Source organism: Stomoxys calcitrans, chromosome 3 (genome assembly GCF_963082655.1).
Source record: "Stomoxys calcitrans chromosome 3, idStoCalc2.1, whole genome shotgun sequence".
Classification (NCBI taxonomy): Eukaryota; Metazoa; Arthropoda; class Insecta; order Diptera; family Muscidae; genus Stomoxys; species Stomoxys calcitrans.
Window position 1 is genome coordinate 144,240,633 of NC_081554.1, and position 20,021 is coordinate 144,260,653.

At 36.9% G+C, this 20,021-nt stretch overlaps 1 protein-coding gene across 2 annotated transcripts in view; it reads right to left on the reverse strand.

Annotated features, from left to right (window-relative positions):
• Positions 1-20,021, reverse strand: part of LOC106090543 (uncharacterized) — a 226,792-nt gene that overhangs the window by 142,012 nt on the left and 64,759 nt on the right. For both annotated transcript variants that reach the window (XM_013256769.2, XM_013256768.2), the window contains exon 2: positions 15,244-15,426. In XM_013256769.2, the coding sequence (XP_013112223.1) occupies positions 15,244-15,307 (64 nt within the window). In that variant the 5' untranslated portion in view covers positions 15,308-15,426. The remainder of the gene's footprint in view (positions 1-15,243; positions 15,427-20,021) is intronic.

Below are 20,021 nucleotides of genomic sequence, written 5' to 3' on the forward strand. Positions count from 1 at the left end.
GTCACAGTAGAAGTCATTTTGCAAAATTTGGGGAATATTGGTTAATAAATGCGATAACAAATGCTCTGGATGGCAATATCGAGAGAAACACATGCTCGAGTTATACCTAAATTTAAAAAGAGTTTGACCAAAATCTGTACACATAGTTAAAGTCATAAAAAAAGACATTTGGAATGATTGGTCAATAAATGCGCGATATATACATATAGGGTAGCTATTTCTAAATTTCAACCAATACCTATGTTGACGATAACGATATTATGGTTCTGCAGGAGATAAGACAAAGTGGATGGATTCAACTCTTGGAACGCCTTGTGCACCCGAACACATAAAGTAAGTTGGGAACTATAACATTGACAAAGTCAGCTAATTTGTCTAACTCGGTACCATCTTAAATAATGATACCAGTTTTGAAATAAAACGAAAATTAATATTGGCTAATGGATGCCACTTTGGATTAGGCAAGCATTTCAGAAACAAAGTCATTTTTAAACAAACCAAAATTACACTTTACACTGATAAAGGGTGAGAACACATTTCGAACCGAACACTGATTTTGGTAATAAAATTCAATGATTTGCAAGCGTTGCTCGTTAGTAAGTCTATTCATGATGAAATGTCAAAGCATACTGAGCATCTTTCTCTTTGACACCATGTCTGAAATCCCACGTGATCTGTCAAATACTAATGCATGAAAATCCTAACCTCAAAAAAATCACCCTTTACTAACCGTCATGTTTTATGGCTGCGATGTATGTGCACTTGCAAAAGCAGATGAGGAAGTACTTATTGTGGTCGAGAGAAAGAAATGTACGGACCAGTCTGCGTTGGTGCAGAATATTGGCGACGTATGAGCCACGAGCTGTATGATTAGCTTAATTAAACGAATCACAATACAATACTCCAAACAAGTGAAGAAATATATCTCGAAATTGGGTGTCAGAAATTGAACAAGAAGCGTAGAACACTGAGACGCCTAGAAATCTATTCTAAGTTCAGCTATTGTAACAAACGGTCTGTGATAACCAGCTTAGTAAGTAAGTAGGTTTACGTCCCAACATTTGCGAAGATTCTCTCTTAGTTGCTTTGGTTCCCAAAGTACAAATCTGGGGTCAATGAAAGCTATAGCTAAATCTAAACGGATGTTGACCACAAAAGTGTACAAATCCCAAACAGATTCCAAAGTGCACACAACGAAGATTTAAGTTGCAAAGTCGGATTTGTATCGAGAACGTCTATCTTCCACATGAAATTATTAATTGCATCAACTCCCGAAAGAAGTGTGATAATGTCGCTCATATTCAACATGTTTCTTCAGAAAATCCTCTCTTGTCTGCTATTTCATGACATTTCTTACATGAAGTTGTTCCCAAACCCCAAGTTTTCCGCTGACACCCCAAACAAATGTCTACAAATATTGCCCCATCACCTTCCCCCCTCAAAATTCACTACTGACACCTCTGTTGTATAAATAGAAAATTTTCAAGCTGCCCCGAGTCTGTTGTTGTCGCAGTTACTGGCGAATGGTGGCTCTTTGACTTGTAATGTTGCTTATTTGTGAGCCATAAATTATGTTAATTTATTACAATTTACATATGTTTGTTTTCAGCTTTATATAAAGTATCGGCTGTTGGTGTATATAACGATGTTGATGTTAATATCATGGCTGGTTGGCTGACTGGTTCACTGGAAGGATGGTTGCTGAATGGCGTTACCATAACCGTTGTCGTTGCCATTGCTATTGCCGATGCTGTTGTGGCAGCAACCGTATCGGTGTTGTTGTTATCCTTGTTGCTGTTTGTATAACTTTTATGTTTAATTTCCACGCATTTCCTTAACACTTTGTTTCCAGTCATTTCCGCTAAAGCATCCGCTTTATTTTAGCCGCTTTTGTGTTTTATGCCTTTTGGTGTCTCAATATAAACACGAAAAAAAACTGGCGATTTGCTGTGAAACAGCAACTGTGAATATTAGGTTGTGTTGAAATATTAAAGTTCTAAGTTTAGTTATGCCAGACCTCTTACAGGGATCAAGAAGTCAAATCGAAGGATCGTTTTATATGGGAGCTGTATCAGGTTATACACCGATTTTGACACGAAAGGGGGGAACAAAACTCCGACCAAGTGAAGAAATGCATTTCGAAACTGGGTGTCAGAAATATATATGGGAGCTGTATACAAAACTAAGCCGATATTGCCAGTTTGTCGTCCCCAATAACCTACATCAATAAGAAGTCGTAGCAGAACACTACGTGCAAAATTTCACCCGGTTTATATGGGAGCTATATCCGATTATATGCCGATTTGGACCATACTTGGGATATTGAAAGTCATAGCAGAACACAACAAGTCCTTACGAAATATAATTTTAAGGCGGTCCTGGCCTCAGTTAAATGTAGTCTTTGTAGAATATAATATATATAAAATTTTGTTATTTTAAATTTAATTAAAATTTTCTCTTTAGACGCGAGACAGCCCCCTTGGCTACGTCCCTGGCTCCCATATATGTATATGTTCATCTGACTTTGAGAAATATTTCATTACTGTGTTCATTGGTTAGCCAATTCTCTCGAAATTTGGCAGGAAGGATAATCTCTTGACTTTCGACAATTATGGTGAATTTTATAGATATTGGTTTAGATTTAGATATAGCTGCCAAATAGGTATATCGTCCGAGTTTCACTCCAAGAAGCACTGCAAGCGCATTTACCAAAATTTTGCACATTGCTTTACTTGACGACTACCACATTATGTCAGAAGTTTGGTCGAAATCGCTTCAGAATTAGATATAGCTCCTTATATATGTTCGTCAGATTTTGGGAAATTTGCAATAACGTTGTGATTTGAAAAACCATAGTTATTAAAGTTTGAACATATTTACTCGAATTTCATGCGAATTGTTAAATAACCCATTTGAAAACATCCGCCGAGTTTCATCAAAATTGGTTCAGAATAAGATAAAGCTCCCACTTTGTACTTATAGGGTAGGTGTAGGGTACTATACTGTCGGCACCGCCCGATTTTTGCGGGAAACAATCTTTGGGGAAAAAAAGTTTCCTTCATATTATTTAATAATTCTTATTTTAAATGCTAGGATTATAAATCCTTAGATTTGCGTTTTGTTATTAAAGACTAAAATCTGAACTGAGGGTCAAAATATCGTTGAAAGTTGGGAATTTGAGTTTGGTACAAGACAACTGTACACCATAGTTAAAGACGCAAAATAGCCTAATAAATATAGAAGCTCTGTAAGAAACACTGTTGCAAACAAAGACTACAGCCGGTGGTGGGTTTACATAGTTTTACTTAAATGAACCCAAAGTTTCGATTTAATTGCGACATGTCGAAAAAATGCTACTGTTCTTTGGACAATCGAAATCAATATAAATCTCTGATCACTCTTCCCCAGGAACTAATCTAAAGGAGCCGCAGCTTTTATTTTGTTTTATTTCATTTCATTTTATTTTATTATACCCTCCGCCATAGGATGGGGTTATACAAATTTCGTCATTCTGTTTGCAACTCTTCGAAATATTCGCCTAAGACCCCATAAAGTATATGTTTTCTTGATCGTCATGCCATTTTAAGTCGATCTAGCCATGGCCGTCCGGCTGTCCATCCATCCGTCCTTCTGTCTGTTGAAAGCACGCTAACTTTTGGAAGGATTAAAGCTAGCCTCTTGAAATTATACACAAACACTTATTTTTAGTGTAGGTCAGTTAGGAGTGTAAATGGGCCATATCGGTCCATGTTTTGATATAGCCGCCAAGAAACCGATCTTGGATCTTTACTTCTTGAGTCATTAGAGGGCGCAATTTCTATCTGATTTGCTGAAAATTTGCATCCGGTGTTTTGTTATGATTTCCAATAACTGTTTCAAGTGTGGTTGAAATCGGTCCATATCCTGACATAGCTGTTATAAACCGATCAGGGGTCTTGACTTCTTGAGCCTCTAGAGGACCAATTCCTATCCGATTAGGCTGAAAATTTGCACGAAGTGTTTCGTGTTGGCTTCCAATATCTGTATTAAATACGGTTAAAATCGATCCATAACCTGATATAGCTGACATATAAACAGATCCTGAATCTTAACTTCTTAAGCCTCTAGAATGCGAAATTCTTATCCGATTTAACTCAAACTTTGCATGACGTGTTTCGTAATGACTGCCAAGAACTGTGCTAAATATGATTCAAATCGGTTTATAACCTGATATAGCTGTGATATAAACCGCACTGGGATCTTGACTTCTTGAACCTCTAGACGGCGTTATTCTTATCCGATTTGACTGACATCTTGAGCAACGGCTTCTCCTATGATATTCAACATACCATGTTTTGATAAAGCTGCCAAGAAACAAACTGATCCCCCGTTTTTACTTCTTGAGCCCCTAAAGGGTGCAATTCCTATTCGAATAGGCTGAAATTTTACACAATGACTTAACTATGGCATCCAACATTCAATTCAACTATGATCGGGATCGGACAATAACTTGATATAGCATAGCAATTCTTTCCTTTTATCCTTTGTTTGCCTAAAAAGAAATACCGAGAAGAGAACTCGATCAATACGATCCATTGTGGAGGGTACATAAGATTCGGCACGGCCGAACTTAGCACTCTTTTATTTTATTTTGTTTTATTTTACGCACCTCCTAAGCAACCCATCGTATATTAAGCAGCATACAGTTTCAGCAAACAACAGACCTTTAAGCATGCTGCAAACATTTTGGTATAACATTGGAACTGCAACTATAACAGCCACAAAATTAACTGCAAACTGTCAGCTGGCAGTGTTTCTTATTATCGTGTTTCTTTCTGGATGAGTGTACTCTGAAAAAAAACTTGTCGCAAAAGTTAAGATTTTTCTTTGTTCGTAGAATTTCAGCAATGAAAATGAGCCAAAGAACTAAATCATTAAAATGAAGATGATATCTTTAAACTTAATTTTTTACTTACTAACGGACACGATCATCTGTTTCAAATTTTCATAGCTGGTTTATCAAAATTCACTTCATATATGACTGTCCAATTATTATTTCTGAAATATTTTTTTTCAACTTAACATTTTAATTTAAAAGAATTAAAGATTTAAAGACGCTCCTATTTGTAAAGTAATTTTGCGTCTTTAACCACAGTTTTCTATTGTCTTGTCACAAGGTAAAATTACAATGGTATTTTGACATCCATTTTAGATTTTTGTGTTTAATAACAAGACTCAAAGTTAAGGATTTATTAACCTACCATTTAAAATATAAAATCGTTAATATGAAGAAAATTTTTTTCACCAAGGGATTGTTTCCTTAAATTGTTGGAAAATTGATCATCATTAAATTAAGTTTTCTAATGTTTGAGTCGAATCTTTTAAATCAAACATTTTATCAACGTAGTATATGAGATTTTTACCCGATTCTATAGGAATTTTGCAGTTTGAGTCCTGTATCATATAAAGATCATATCTGCCTATATTTTCCAATTATTCGTATTTCTAGAGCGGTATGTATATTTCAAAGGGAAAATCATGCGTCCTTCTCTAAGGAACTAAATAATTGCAGTTTCGATTCCTGGTAGGTTTAAAAATAAACTACTTTTTATCTGGTATCACAACCTAATGTTCATATTGTGTTTATGTTTTATCTTCTTTATATTGCTGGTCCATTGTCTCACCATGGCTGGCATTATCCCACTGTTGTCCGTCTGGCTGCGAGATTTTTCGCCGTGTTAGTGCAAGCGTTAAGGATTGAACTTTTGTTTCACTTTTCTGTGCGTGTGAATGTGTTATGACTTTATATTGTATTTAAAAATGTTTTAATTTTCTTTTGTGTTTTCTTGTTTCTCCATGCCTCGTCCCCTTCTACTTTGTATTGGCTTTAATGTCTTAATTTATATAGGACCGTGTCTTTATTTCTGAGCCTTTTGATTTTTCACCATTTCTTTATGTTTGCCTTGCTTTTTCTTTCGTAGCTTTGCTTTTGGCGGAAAGAAAGTAAAACGGAAGTCAACCCAAAAGATGTGCTCTGAGCATAAAGTATTTGTGCGAGTATGTGCGTTGTGATACGATTGTATATATACGAGTTTGTTAAGAAGTAAAAGTGTGTAAAGACACACAATAGGAAGGCAAATGTGCGTGCTTTCACCCGCCTTGGTTTTCAGTGCTGTCTTAGTAAACAAATATAATTTTCACTATATTCCTTGTGCTCCGCCATCTAAGGGCTGAAAAGTTTCTTCCAGCAATGCCAAAACAAGTGTAAATGTTTCCTGTTTCGTAAAAGGAATTAAAAGGATTAGATGTAATGGTGCTGTTTTTGTTTGGGATTTCGACTTCCTGCGCTTCGTGCGTCTACATTTTTCAAATGCTCCCATAAAGGATTGCCTGTCATATCAATGGATACCAACGCGTGGCGTGTGATTTTCAAAATGCCGCATGAGTTATATTACATTTCAGACACATTTATACCTTGCGGCATACCAAAGACATGTGGTGACATGTAAGCTTAAAAATGCAAACGCGAGAATACAATTTCAGATTGAATGTACAATAAAGCAACTGAGATATTTTATATTTCTGGTTTGTTTATTCCAATTAATGTAATAAGAGTTCTATATTTCGAAACTTTATCCTATTTCGGAGGGATTGTATAGCAATCATTTGCTACAATTCTGAAAAATAAATAACTCAAATAGATAGCAACTCATAAATGGGATTTAAAATCAAAATCACGGATCGCAATTGCTTTAGAATATACTTATCAAATAAAATAAATTAAGAGCCGAACAAAAATAAATCAATTTCAGCCGGCCCGAATTTTATGCAACCACCACCACCATTGATCATGCTTGTCAAGCTCTTTGGGCGTATTCTTTCTGTGGGCTTTTTACAAAATATTATCATTTTCCCAAATGAACAGCAACCTCTGCTCATGAAATCAAATCGGACCAGATTGGTATTTTGAAACTAAGACAAGTTGTGGACAGATTTCGAGGCATACCTGAACTCAATGTTTAATTTTTTATTCGCAACTGAACTACACATGCTAGATCTCCTCCAGTTGTGTCGGATTGGGGATCGACTACGTTACTAAAATACCTACCACCTTAGTTATCAGATACCTATACCTACCTGAAATTCATAATAGAACTCAACATGGAAAACTTGAAACGAATTGACCTAAGAAGTCAACTCGAAAAACTGGGTTTAATGGTAGCATTATTTGAATACAAGTCTATATTTAGTTTATTTATAGTTTATTTTAATCCGAACATAATAAATTTAAATTGCTCGAAAACTCGAACATATATACGATCAAGGAAAGAGTGAATTACGGAATAATAAAGTTGGTTTCCGAGCGTTCTATGGTAGAAGTCAATTGGATGTGCACTACATAGAAAAAGTATAGACCTAAATTTGACCAAATAAACATGGTATTGACTTATTAAAAAAAAAACTTTTTAAAATAGGTGTTAATTACTTGAATTGTTTTTGATACTGAAAGCCGATTTTTTTCTGTATTGCCAAGTTATTGGTAAAGAATGCATACGTGGAAGATATTTTTAATTGTAAGAATTAAATTGTTATTTAAAAATACAAATTGAGAGTATCTAAAGGGTGATTTTTTTGAGGTTAGGATTTTCATGCATTAGTATTTGACAGATCACGTGGGATTTCAGACATGGTGTCAAAGAGAAAGATGCTCAGTATGCTTTGACATTTCATCATGAATAGACTTACTAACGAGCAACGCTTGCAAATCATTGAATTTTATTACCAAAATCAGTGTTCGGTTCGAAATGTGTTCATTCACCGTAACGTTGCGTCCAACAGCATCTTTGAAAAAATACGGTCCAATGATTCCACCAGCGTACAAACCACACCAATCAGTGCATTTTTCGGGATGCATGGGCAGTTCTTGAACGGCTTCTGGTTGCTCTTCACTCCAAATGCGGCAATTTTGCTTATTTACGTAGCCATTCAACCAGAAATGAGCCTCATCGCTGAACAAAATTTGTCAAAATTTGAACACATTTCGAACCGAACACTGATTTTGGTAATAAAATTCAATGATTTGCAAGCGTTGCTCGTTAGTAAGTCTATTCATGATGAAATGTCAAAGCATACTGAGCATCTTTCTCTTTGACACCATGTCTGAAATCCCACGTGATCTGTCAAATACTAATGCATGAAAATTCTAACCTCAAAAAAATCACCCTTTATTTCTGCGATGAGTTGTGTCCTCTTTCACAAATATGTAATGCAAACAAGTGCGAATCAATCAAATATATGTCTAGTGGCGTGGCTAGACAAAAAATATCATGCAACAAAAATGGGTTTCTTATTTATCTCTAAATTGAATAAAATATTAAAAAATAATTGTTAAATAAAAACAATATATTTTAAAAAGTGTTATACCCAAATTGTGGGTCTCAATTGCTAATTAGATTGCGCAATCAATCAATTGAGACCCCAATTGCTAATTAGATTGATTGCGCCTATGGTCACATTATCCCTACAAAATATCAAAGCGGACATGTACTCTTTTCTGTTGTTACGGCAAAGGCGACCTCCCTCATATCCCGTTTTTCATCACAGAAACATTCTTCACTGCGAACATCTCAAGAAAATCGATAGCGTCGTTATTGAATCTATACAGACAAACAAACAAATAGAAATTAACCTTTTTTATATAATAAAGTTTGATCCCACCACATATGTAAAATACTCTCCCTTACTTCTTTAAACTGGCCACTAACTATTTCCTTCATCTGGTGCCACACAATTTGTTACTTTGACTGAGCAGAATTGTTCATATGTGTCTATCTTTTTAAATTTCACTTCTGTGTTTAAACGCAAACAAATAACACCCAACCACCTCCCCCATACATTTTCCATACGATCTGTACTGTAATTACAAATTTTTTGTCTTGTGCAGGTTCGCAATAGATATTGAAGAAACAACAAAATGCTAATGCCACACACGCCAACGCCGGCATGCCAAGTAAGGTCACGCACATCACACCTTCACAACACCCTCTCATAAATAGTAATATTCTTTCTCACACACATCTACCAGTTACTTCTCTTATTCTCACTTATCTCTTGCTCCCACAATATGACATAACGGATGCTTACAAAAACAACAACAACAATTTGCGGTATTTCTTCTTCTTATATAAAAAATAATTCCCCCGAATTTCTTTTCGAAAAATTATTTTTCATACTTTCTTCACAACTCTGCAAAACTTTCTTTGAATTGATGCCAATTTCATTAAAACGCTTTCAGCCGTTTGGCCGTAATATGTACCACAATCTCGCGTTTATAATACTCTTGGCAGTTTAATAATAAAATGGATGCTTTTTTAAGAGCTATATGAAAATTTTTCAAAAAAAACCCAATAAATTCAGAAAAATGCACGAAATCTTTATTTGAATCAATAGTACGGTCCATATCATTTGATGTTTCAAGATTATTTGATACAAATGTTAACCGTGACTACGCCTTAAATGGTCCATTCGCTTAGTCCAAATTTGGCATACTCTTTCCAACATTTCGGCCGGTATCTCACGAATACATGCTTCAATGTTGTTTTCCAATGTGTCAATTGAAACGGGTGTCTCTTGATAGACATGAGCTTTAATATAGCTCCACAAAATTGGATATCATCTCACGACAGCGCTCACCATTTACAGTTACGTTACGATTCTTTGAAGAAGTACGGTCCAATGATGCCGCCAGCCCATAAACTGCACCAAACTTTTGCTTTTTATGGATGCATTGGCAGCTCTTGCAATGCTTCTGGTTGATCTTTAATCAACATATATTACTTTCCATAAAAAAGTGTCTCCGGCATATGTGCAATCGCCGCTGCTTGGAACCTCGGGCATTGTTTCAAGGATAACACATGCGTGCATCAGATGTTGTCGTCCTAAATGCAGCAGTGATGCACAAACAAGCTATTTTTTGGATCCGGCTGAGTATTGAACAGCAACACCGTACAGTGCTTTAAACCTGACAACTACGGTATACAGTCAGCGCATGATTCGCCGTAATGTTTGCCAATGGCTCTCCTGCAGCAAGATTTTCGTTTCTTGCCAGTTCCGAAAATGTTAGATTTGAAGTTTAAGAACACAATCTTATATATAACAAGTAAAAGCGTGCTAAGTTCGGCCGGGCCGAATCTTATATACCCTCCACCATGGATCGCATTTGTCGAGTTCTTTTCCCGGCATCCCTTCTTAGGCAAAACAAGTAAAAGCGTGCTAAGTTCGGCAGGGCCGAATCTTATATACCCTCCACCATGGATCGCATTTGTCGAGTTCTTTTCCCGGCATTTCTTCTTAGGCAAAAAAGGATATAAGAAAAGAGTTGCTCTGCTATTAAAACGATATCAAGATATGGTCCGGTTCGGACCATTGGGGCTCACAAAGTAAAATAGAGAGAACGATTTATATGGGATCTGTATCGGGCTATAGACCGATTCAGACCATAATAAACACGTTTGTTGATGGTCATGAGAGGATCCATCGTACAAAATTTCAGGCATATCGGATAATAATTGCGACCTCTAGGGGTCAAGAAGTCAAGATCCCAGATCGGTTTATATGACAGCTATATCAGGTTATGAACCGATTTGAACCTTATTTGACACAGATGTTGAAAGTAAAAATAAAATACGCCGTGCAAAATTTTAGCCAAATCGGATAGGAATTGCGCCCTCTAGAAGCTCAAGAAGTCAAATCCCCAGATCTGTTTATATGACAGCTATATCAGGTTATGGGCCGATTTCAATTATACTTGGCACAGTTGTTGGATATCATAACGAAATACTTCGTGCAAAAATTCATTCAAATCGGATAAGAATTGTGCCCTCTAGAGGCTCAAGAAGTCAAGACCCAAGATCGGTTTATATGGCAGATATATCAGGTTATGAACCGATTTAAACCATACTTGTCACAGTTGTTGGGTATCGACACAAAACAAGTCGTGCGAAATTCCATTCTAATCGGATAAGAATTGCGCCCTCTAGAGGCTCAAGAAGTCAAGACCCAAGATCGGATTATATGACAGCTATATCAGGTTATGGACCGATTTGAACCATAATTGGCACAGTTGTTGGATATAACAACAAAACATGTCGTGCAAAATTTCATTTCAATCGGATAAGAATTGCGCACTCTAGAGGCTCAAGAAGTCAAGACCCAAGATCGGTTTATATGACAGCTATATCAGGTTATTAACCGATTTGAACCTTTTTTGACACAGTTGTTGAAAGTAACAATATAAAACGTATTGCAAAATTTCATTCTGATCGGGTAGGAATTGCGCACTCTAGAGGCTCAAGAAGTCAAGACCCAAGATCGGTTTATATGGCAGCTATATCAGGTTATGGACCGATTTGAACTATACTTGGCACAGTTGTTGGATATCATAACAAAACACGTCGTGCAAAATTTCATTCCAATCGGATAAGAATCGCGCACTCTAGAGGCTCAAGAAGTCAAGACCCAAGATCGGTTTATATGGCAGCTATATCAAAACATGGACCGATATGGCCCATTTACAATACCAACCGACCTACGCTAATAAGAAGTATTTGTGCAAAATTTCAAGAGGCTAGCTTTACTCCTTCGGAAGTTAGCGTGCTTTCGACAGACAGACGGACGGATGGACGGACGGACGGACGGACGGACAGACGGACGGACATGGCCAGATCGACATAAAATGTCGCGACGATCAAGGTTATATATACTTTATGGGGTCTCAGACGAATATTTCGAGTAGTTACAAACAGAATGACGAAATTAGTATACCCCCCATCTTATGGTGGAGGGTATAAAAAGGATATAAGAAAAGATGTTCTCTGCTATTAAAGCGATATCAAGATATGGTCCAGTTTGGACCACAATTAAATTACATGTTGGAGACCTGTGTAAAATGTCAGCCAATTCGAATAAGAATTGCGCCCTTTGTGGGCTCAAGAAGTAAAATAGCGAGATCGATTTATATGGGAGCTGTATCGGGCTATACACCGATTCAGACCATAATAAACACGTATGTTAATGGTCATGAGAGAATCCGTCGTACAAAATTTCAGGCAAATCGGATAATAATTGCGGCCTCTAGAGGCTCAAGAAGTCAAGATCCCAGATCGGTTTATATGGCAGCTATATCAGGTTATGAACCGATTTAAACCATATTTGGCACAGTTGTTGGATATCATAACAAAATACTACGTGCCAAAATTCATTCAAACCCTCCCCCTTACTCTAATTTTTAGAAACGCCAGATCTCGGTGGTGGGATTTAAGCGAAATTTTGTGTGCTCTCATATGGTACCCTAAAAATAAAAATTTGATATCCAAATTTCGGATGGGGTACCTAGGGGGCCGCCCCACCCTAAAACTTACCAAACATATATTTAGACCAATCACGGGACTCAAATGAAAGGTATTTTCGATAAGAAAACGTATCTGATATCCAGTTGTCGAACCAAGTGCTACCACCCTAACCCCCAAAACACCCCTAAATCGGACATATTTACCGATCATGGCAATATGGGACTCAAAGAAAAGGTATTTGCGAGTAAAATGCGAATCTGATATCCAAATGTGGGACCATCCCTTTCCCAAAACACCCCCCAAACACGACTTATTTACTGGCCATGGGAATATGGGGCATAAATAAAAGGTATTTGAATATAGAATACGAATCTGATATCCAAATATGGGACCAAGTGTTAGGGGGGCCGTCTCTCCCCAAAAACATCCCCCAAATGGGACAAATTTACGACCAAAGCAATATGGGGCTCAAATGAAAGGTCTTTGGGAGTAAAGCATGAATTTGATACTAATATTCGGGAAAAGTGTATATGGGGCCACCACACCACCCAAATAGAAAGAATTTTCTGACTATTGCAATATGAGGTTCAAGTAAGATGGGTTTAGGAGTAGAACACGAATCCGATATATATTTTCAAGGATAACTCACTGAATGGCCACCCATCCCCCAAAACACCCACCAAGCCGGTCATGTTTGCCATCTATAAAAATAAGGGGCTCAAATTTAAGGTATGTGGGAGTAGACCACGTATCTGGTATCAACATTAGGGACCAACTGTCTAGCGGACGTCCCACCACCATAACAACCCCCAAATAGGACGTATTTGCTCACCAAGACAGTTTGGGTCTTAAAGAGAGTGAAACTAAATATTCATAGTTTTTAGGGCCAATACCCCAAACCAGACATATTTGCTGACTTTTGCAATAAGGAGTTTAAATGAGATTAAAAAAATTTGATATCCAATTTTGAGGCCAATGGCAATATGGGATTCAAATAAATGATAAATTATGATATAGATATATGAGAATAGAGCACGTTGCTGATATATTTTCCGGGCTTAGTGTTTGGGGGACCACCCCAATCCCCAAAACACCCCTAAATCTGTCATATTTACCAACCATGTCAGTGTGGAGCTTAAAAGGAAGGTATTGGGGGGTAGAGCAAGAATTGAACCCACCCATCGCAAAATGGGGCCCAAATAAAGGTATTTGGGAGTAGAATACGAATTCGTAGACCAATAAAGATCATATGGGATTCGGACAAAGGCACTTATATTGTTAAACAATTAGTCAAGCGATATACTATATACGTAGCATGGTGTTTCACTAAAAACTCTTTAATTGTCGAAAATAAATATTCCAAGGAAACTTTTTTCGTTTGCGCATGATATTGATAACACATCAACTCTAACCATTCCAAATTTCAAAGAGCTATCCCTTCCCATTCTCAAAAGGCATATTTTTATACCCTCCACCATAGGATGGGGGGTATACTAATTTCGTCATTCTGTTTGTAACTACTCGACATATTCGTCTGAGACCCCATAAAGTATATATATTCTCGATCGTTGTGACATTTTAAGTCGATCTAGCCATGTCCGTCCGTCTGTCCGTCCGTCCTTCTGTCTGTCGAAAGCACGCTAACTTCCGAAGGAGTAAAGCTAGCCACTTGAAATTTTGCACAAATACTTTTTATTAGTGTAGGTCGGTTGGTATTGCCATATCGGTCCATGTTTTGATATAGCTGCCATATAAACCGATCTTGGGTCTTGACTTCTTGAGCCTCTAGAGGGCGCAATTCTTACCCGATTGGAATGAAATTTGGCACGACGTGTTTTGTTATGATATCCAACAACTGTGCTAAGTATGATTCAATTCAGTTCATAACCTGATATAGCTGTCACATAAACCGATCTGGGATCTTGACCTCTTGAGCCTCTGGAGGTCGCAATTATTATCCGATTTGCCTGAAATTTTGTAAAACGGATCCTCTCATGACCATCAACATACGTATTTATTATGGCCTGAATCGGTCGATAGCCCGATACAGCTCCCATATAAATCGATCTCTCTATTTTACTTATTGAGCCCCCAAAGGGCGCAATTCTTATTCGAACTGGCTGACATTTTACACAGGTCTCCAACATATAATTTAATTGTGGTCTAAACCGGATCATATCTTGATATCGCTCTAATAGCAGAGCAAATCTTTTCTAACATTATTTTTTGCCTAAGAAGAGATGTCGGGAAAAGAACTCGACAAATGCGCTCAATGGTGGAGGGTATATAAGACTCAGCTCGGCCGAACTTAGCACGCTTTTACTTGTTTACTATGTTTTTTGATTCTATCCCACTGTGCGCCGGAAGAAGAGAAACATTTAGTCTACTCCTTTCTAAAATACAGGATATGTGTCTGCCATTCCCCGTACCCTGCAGTATTTAAAATCCAAGAATTCCTCGTCAACTCCCCCACACATATCTATGGTTCCTGGATAAGAACAACAAATCCTCCTGCTATCAGAAAGTCTTTTAGAGGCGCCGAAAACCGTTGTATTAGTCACACAATTTCATACTTGATTAGAAGTACGGATTTTTCACCGAAGCAAGACAATGCTGTTTGAAGACCACCTATTTTAATTAATGCTTACGGATAACAAATTATTGTTACAACATTTGTATACCCTTCAGCATGGGAAGGACGATGGAGGTATATAGGCAACAAACTTGTAAAATGCGATCCATGGTGTAGGCTATATAAGATTCGATGCGGCCGAACTAAGCACGATTTTACTTTTTTTCATGTAACTAATAGACTCTAAACTTTACTTATTCAGAAAATGAGAACAGTAAGTAAATACAATACAGTATTTTTTCTTCTTTCACAACATTGGATGTAGCAAATCTTCTCACTTACCTTTTGTGAAAATTGTCATGAAGACAATCCAAAGTAACTGCAGCAATCTTTGTGACGTTTGCATTTTTTGTTTAATGCCTGTGTTTTTCTTCTATATCTAAATCCGTCTCCCCAAAAACTCTTGATTCAAGAATCTTTTACTTGTCACTGATAATACTCAGGATATTACGTTGTGAAAAGCGCCTGCAATGGGAATAAATGTAAAGTAAAAAATTTTAAATATATTTTAATAGCAGAGACAGACACAATATGTAAATGTAACATCATCTTTTAATAAATCTTGCAACACCCACGGCGACATTTGAGAACAAAGAATTTACGTGTATATCTATGTAAATGGGTGTACGAACCTAGTGTTATAAAAATATAAACATACGTATGCATAAATGTCTTACATTTTCCAAAGGGTATGAGTGATGTTGGGGTGACACAGATACTTCTTACTGTCAGTCGTCTATGTGGAAGCTGGAAAGTGCCCCACAGCTTCCACAAGTACCAGAGTTTTGATTCTCTCTCCCCTTTCATACCTCGCATGATAATACAATGAATATATATATATATATATATATATTTTAATGCTAGAATTATTTACCCAGGGATAGAAAATAAAAGTTTATGGGCAAACAAAATTCCGTCATAAACAATGAATGGTGATACAGTGCTTTTGAAAAGTTTAACACATCATAGGTTGCCTAGTTTTGTAGTTTCTAGGCTTGTAGTCTATCTACTAACATATAAGGCAAATTGGAATAGGTATCAAGACGGCAACCCCTAAAAGACTTCAAATTGTAGTAACAACTATAAAGGACTTTGATAAAATGGTCCAGCGAATCATGAACGCCTTGAACGATTCGTCTGCAGAACTATTGGGTTGCCTAAAAAGTAATTGCGGATTTTTTAAAAGAAAGTAAATGCATTTTTAATAAAACTTAGAATGAACTTTAATCAAATATATAATTGCCATTTTGTTCGATAACCTTTTGCCATCTTCCTGGCAAATTTAGTATTCCATGCTCATAGAACTTCTGGCCTTTATCTGTAAAAAACTGAACCAAGTGTGATTTTATAGCCTCATCATTACTGACAGTTTTACCATTTAAGGAGTTCTGCAAAGATCGAAATAAATGGTAGTCTGATGGTGCAAGGTCAGGGCTATATGGTGGATGCATCAAAAGTTCCCAGCCAAGCTCACTCAGTTTTTGGCGAGTGACCAAAGATGTGTGCGGTCTAGCGTTGTCCTTGTGGAATATGACACCTTTACGATTGACCAATTCTGGTCGCTTCTACTTGATGGCTGTATTCAATTTGTCCAATTGGTGACAGTAAACATCCGAATTAATCGTTTGGTTCCTTGGAAGCAGCTCAAAATATACCACACCCTTCCAATCCCACCAAACAGACAGCATAACCTTCTTTTGGTGGATATTAGCCTTTGAAGTGGTTTGAGCTGGTTCACCATGCTTGGACCATGATCGTTTTCGACTAACGTTGTTGTAAACAACCCATTTTTCATCTCCAGTTATGATTCGTTTTAAAAACGAATCGAATTCATTGCGTTTACAAGCGTTGATTCGGTTTGTTAAATGAATTTCTTTCAATATATGTGGTACTCAAATATCAAGCTTTTTCACCAGTCCAAGACTTTTTATGTGACAATGAACGGTTGATTTTGGTATATTTAACTTCTCTCCTATCTCACGCTCAGTTACATGACGATCCAATTCGATTAATGATTTGATTTGGTCATCATCAACTTCATTTGGCCGACCTGAACGTGGCTCATCTTTAAGTGAAAAATCTCCATAACGGAATTTGCGAAACCATTTTTGATCCTGTCTTCCTTTTAAGGCTTTATCACCATACACATCTCGTAACTTTTTAGAAACCTGCTCCGCGTTTTTTCCTTTACGGAAATAATAAAGTAAAATATGACGAAAATGCTCATTTGTGGGCTCCATATTAAAATTGACGCCAAACAAACAAATGGAAACAAAATTTCGCGCACTTTTTTCTAAAGCAAGCTAAAAGTAACAGCTGATAACTGACAGAAGAAAGAATGCAATTACAGAGTCACAAGCCGTTGAAAAAATTTGTCAACGCCGACTATATGAAAAATCCGCAATTACTTTTTGAGCAACCCAATATTTAGTCTAACGAAGAGTTGCAGAGGAATTTAATAAGTCTAAAGCAGTCTCCATAAAGTTAAATCCATGGACTCCAGGCTGTGATAGATTCTAGCCTCCACACTTGCTGCGACCGAGTACATTAAGTCAGACAGTCGAATACTTTTTATACTCACCACCATAGGATGCGGGTATACTAATCTAGTCATTCCGTTTGTAACACCTCAAAATATTGATCTGCGACACCATGAAGTATATATATTTTGGTTCGTCTCGACATCCGATTCGGATTAAACTTGGCACTGATGTTCTTAGACATAAGATAGAATCATGGGTTAAATTTCAACCAAATCAGGTGAAAATTTAAGCTTCTAGGAGTTCAAGACGTCAAAACTGGGGATAAGTTTACATGGGGGCTATATCTGATTAAAGACCGATTCGGATCGAAGTGGGCGTGAATATTGGAAATTATGACACAAGTCTTTGTTGCAAGTTTTAGCGAAATCGGATGAATATTGAGGCTCAAGAAGTCAAATCTGTGGATCGGTTAATATGGGGCTATATCCAAGCACAATAAATATCTGTGCAAAAGTTTCAAGCGGCTAGCTTTACGCGTTCGATCGCTATCGTGATGTTAACAGACGGAAGGACGGACATTGCTAGATGGTCTCAGATTTTTATGACGATCAAAAATATATATACTTTATAGCATCAGAAATTGATATTACGATGTGTTAACATAAAAACATATACCCAATAGAGGATCTTGGGATTTTGAAAACCCGAAGGATTTTTCCAATTTTTGAATAAAAACCTGCCTATTTTGAAGTACATATAGCACCCATTTAAGTTGACATAAGTTGTTCAAATTTCACTTAAAACACATCTACAAAAAAGAAATTGTATAACTTTTAACAGAATAATCAGATGGGGACACTTTTTTGCTGCAAAGTCGTTATAAAGATTGTCACGAACCTAAGTCATGCATAAAAATAAAAATCGAACTACAAATACTTTAGCAAATTTATAAATACCGGTAAAAAAAAATTTAAAGACGAGATATTGTGACCTTAAGAGTACTGTTTTGTAGAAATTCTTGGGCACTATACAGCAAAAAAAAAGTTACCAAATTAAAGGGCCTGCCAAAAGGCGACCAGATAACCTTGGACCATGGACACCTCAACTTCAACCATTCCAATTTCAAAGAGATATCTCTACCCGTTTTCACAAGGCATATATTTTACTAGTTTTTCGGTTCTATCCCACTTTGCGTTGGGACAGCTCAGAACTCAAAGCCAACATTTAACAAAATTGTGGCTTAGTCATCGAAAATTGTTTCCAACGTATTGATAGATACAAACATGCATGTTAACTTTCGCAGGAGTAAAGTTATGCGCTTGATATATTGCACAAATTTTTCCATCATATCAGATCATAGCTGTCATGTAAATCCGATTTTCATTATATTTTGCAAGAGGCGTTTCTGGTTTGACTCCCAATAACTGTACCAAGAATGGTCTTCATCAGTTCAGAACCTGACATAGCTGCTCTATAAAGCAATCTAAGATCTTGACTTCTTAACCTCCGGAAGGCGCAGTTCTTATCCGATTTGTTTTGAAAAGCGGTTCAGAGCCTGATATAGATTGGGATTGAGCCTCTTGAGGGCGCAATTCTTATCTACCATAAAAGATGATCTTCTGATTTGATTACTTGAGCCTCTAGAAGGCGCAATTACCACCTGATTTGGCTGAAATTTTGCAAAAAAAAGTTTTGTTACGAATTCCAACACTTTTGCAACTGTATGGTCCGAATTTGTCTATAATCTGATAAAGCTCCCATATTAACCGATTGCTCGATTTGACTTCTTGATCCTTTAGGCTGTAGGCTGAAATTTTAACATGGTATTTTTTTAGTACTTTTCATATTACTATGACTTTTTTTAGTAGTATTGAAAGTACTAAAAAATACCACATTTAAAATTTCAGTCAAGTAATTGCGCCTCCTAAAGGATCAAGAAGTCAAATCGAGCAATCGGTTAATATGGGAGATATATCATGACAAGTACCGCCCATCTGTATCTGCTTTATATTTGAAAAATTCATTCAAAGAACGTGACAAATGCGATCCCTGGTGGAGAATATATAAGTTTCGAACTCCCTCATCAACTCGACGTTCTGCGTGGATCCAGCCATGCCCGTCTTTCGAAAACACGATAGCGGTCGAACGCGAAGCTAGCAGCTTCAAATTTTGCACAGATACTTAATATTGATGTAGGTCATTGAGGATTGAAAAGGGCCATATCGGTTCATATTTAGATATAGCTCACATATAAACCGATCTCCCGATTTGATTTCTGAGCCCCTGGAAGCCTTAATTTTTGTCCGATTTGGCTGTAATTTTGTACGTAGTGTTCTGTTGTGACTTCCAACAACTGTGTGAAATACGGTTCAAATCTGTTTATAAGCTGATATAGCTCCCATATAAACAGTTCTCCCCATTTAACTTCTTCAGCCCTTACGAGCCGCAATTTTTGTCCGATTTGGCTGAAATTTTGCACGTAATGTTCTGTTATGATTTTCAACAACTGTGCCAAATACGGAAATACGGTCCAAATCAGTCTATTACCTGATATTGCTTAAATGTAAACCGGTCTCT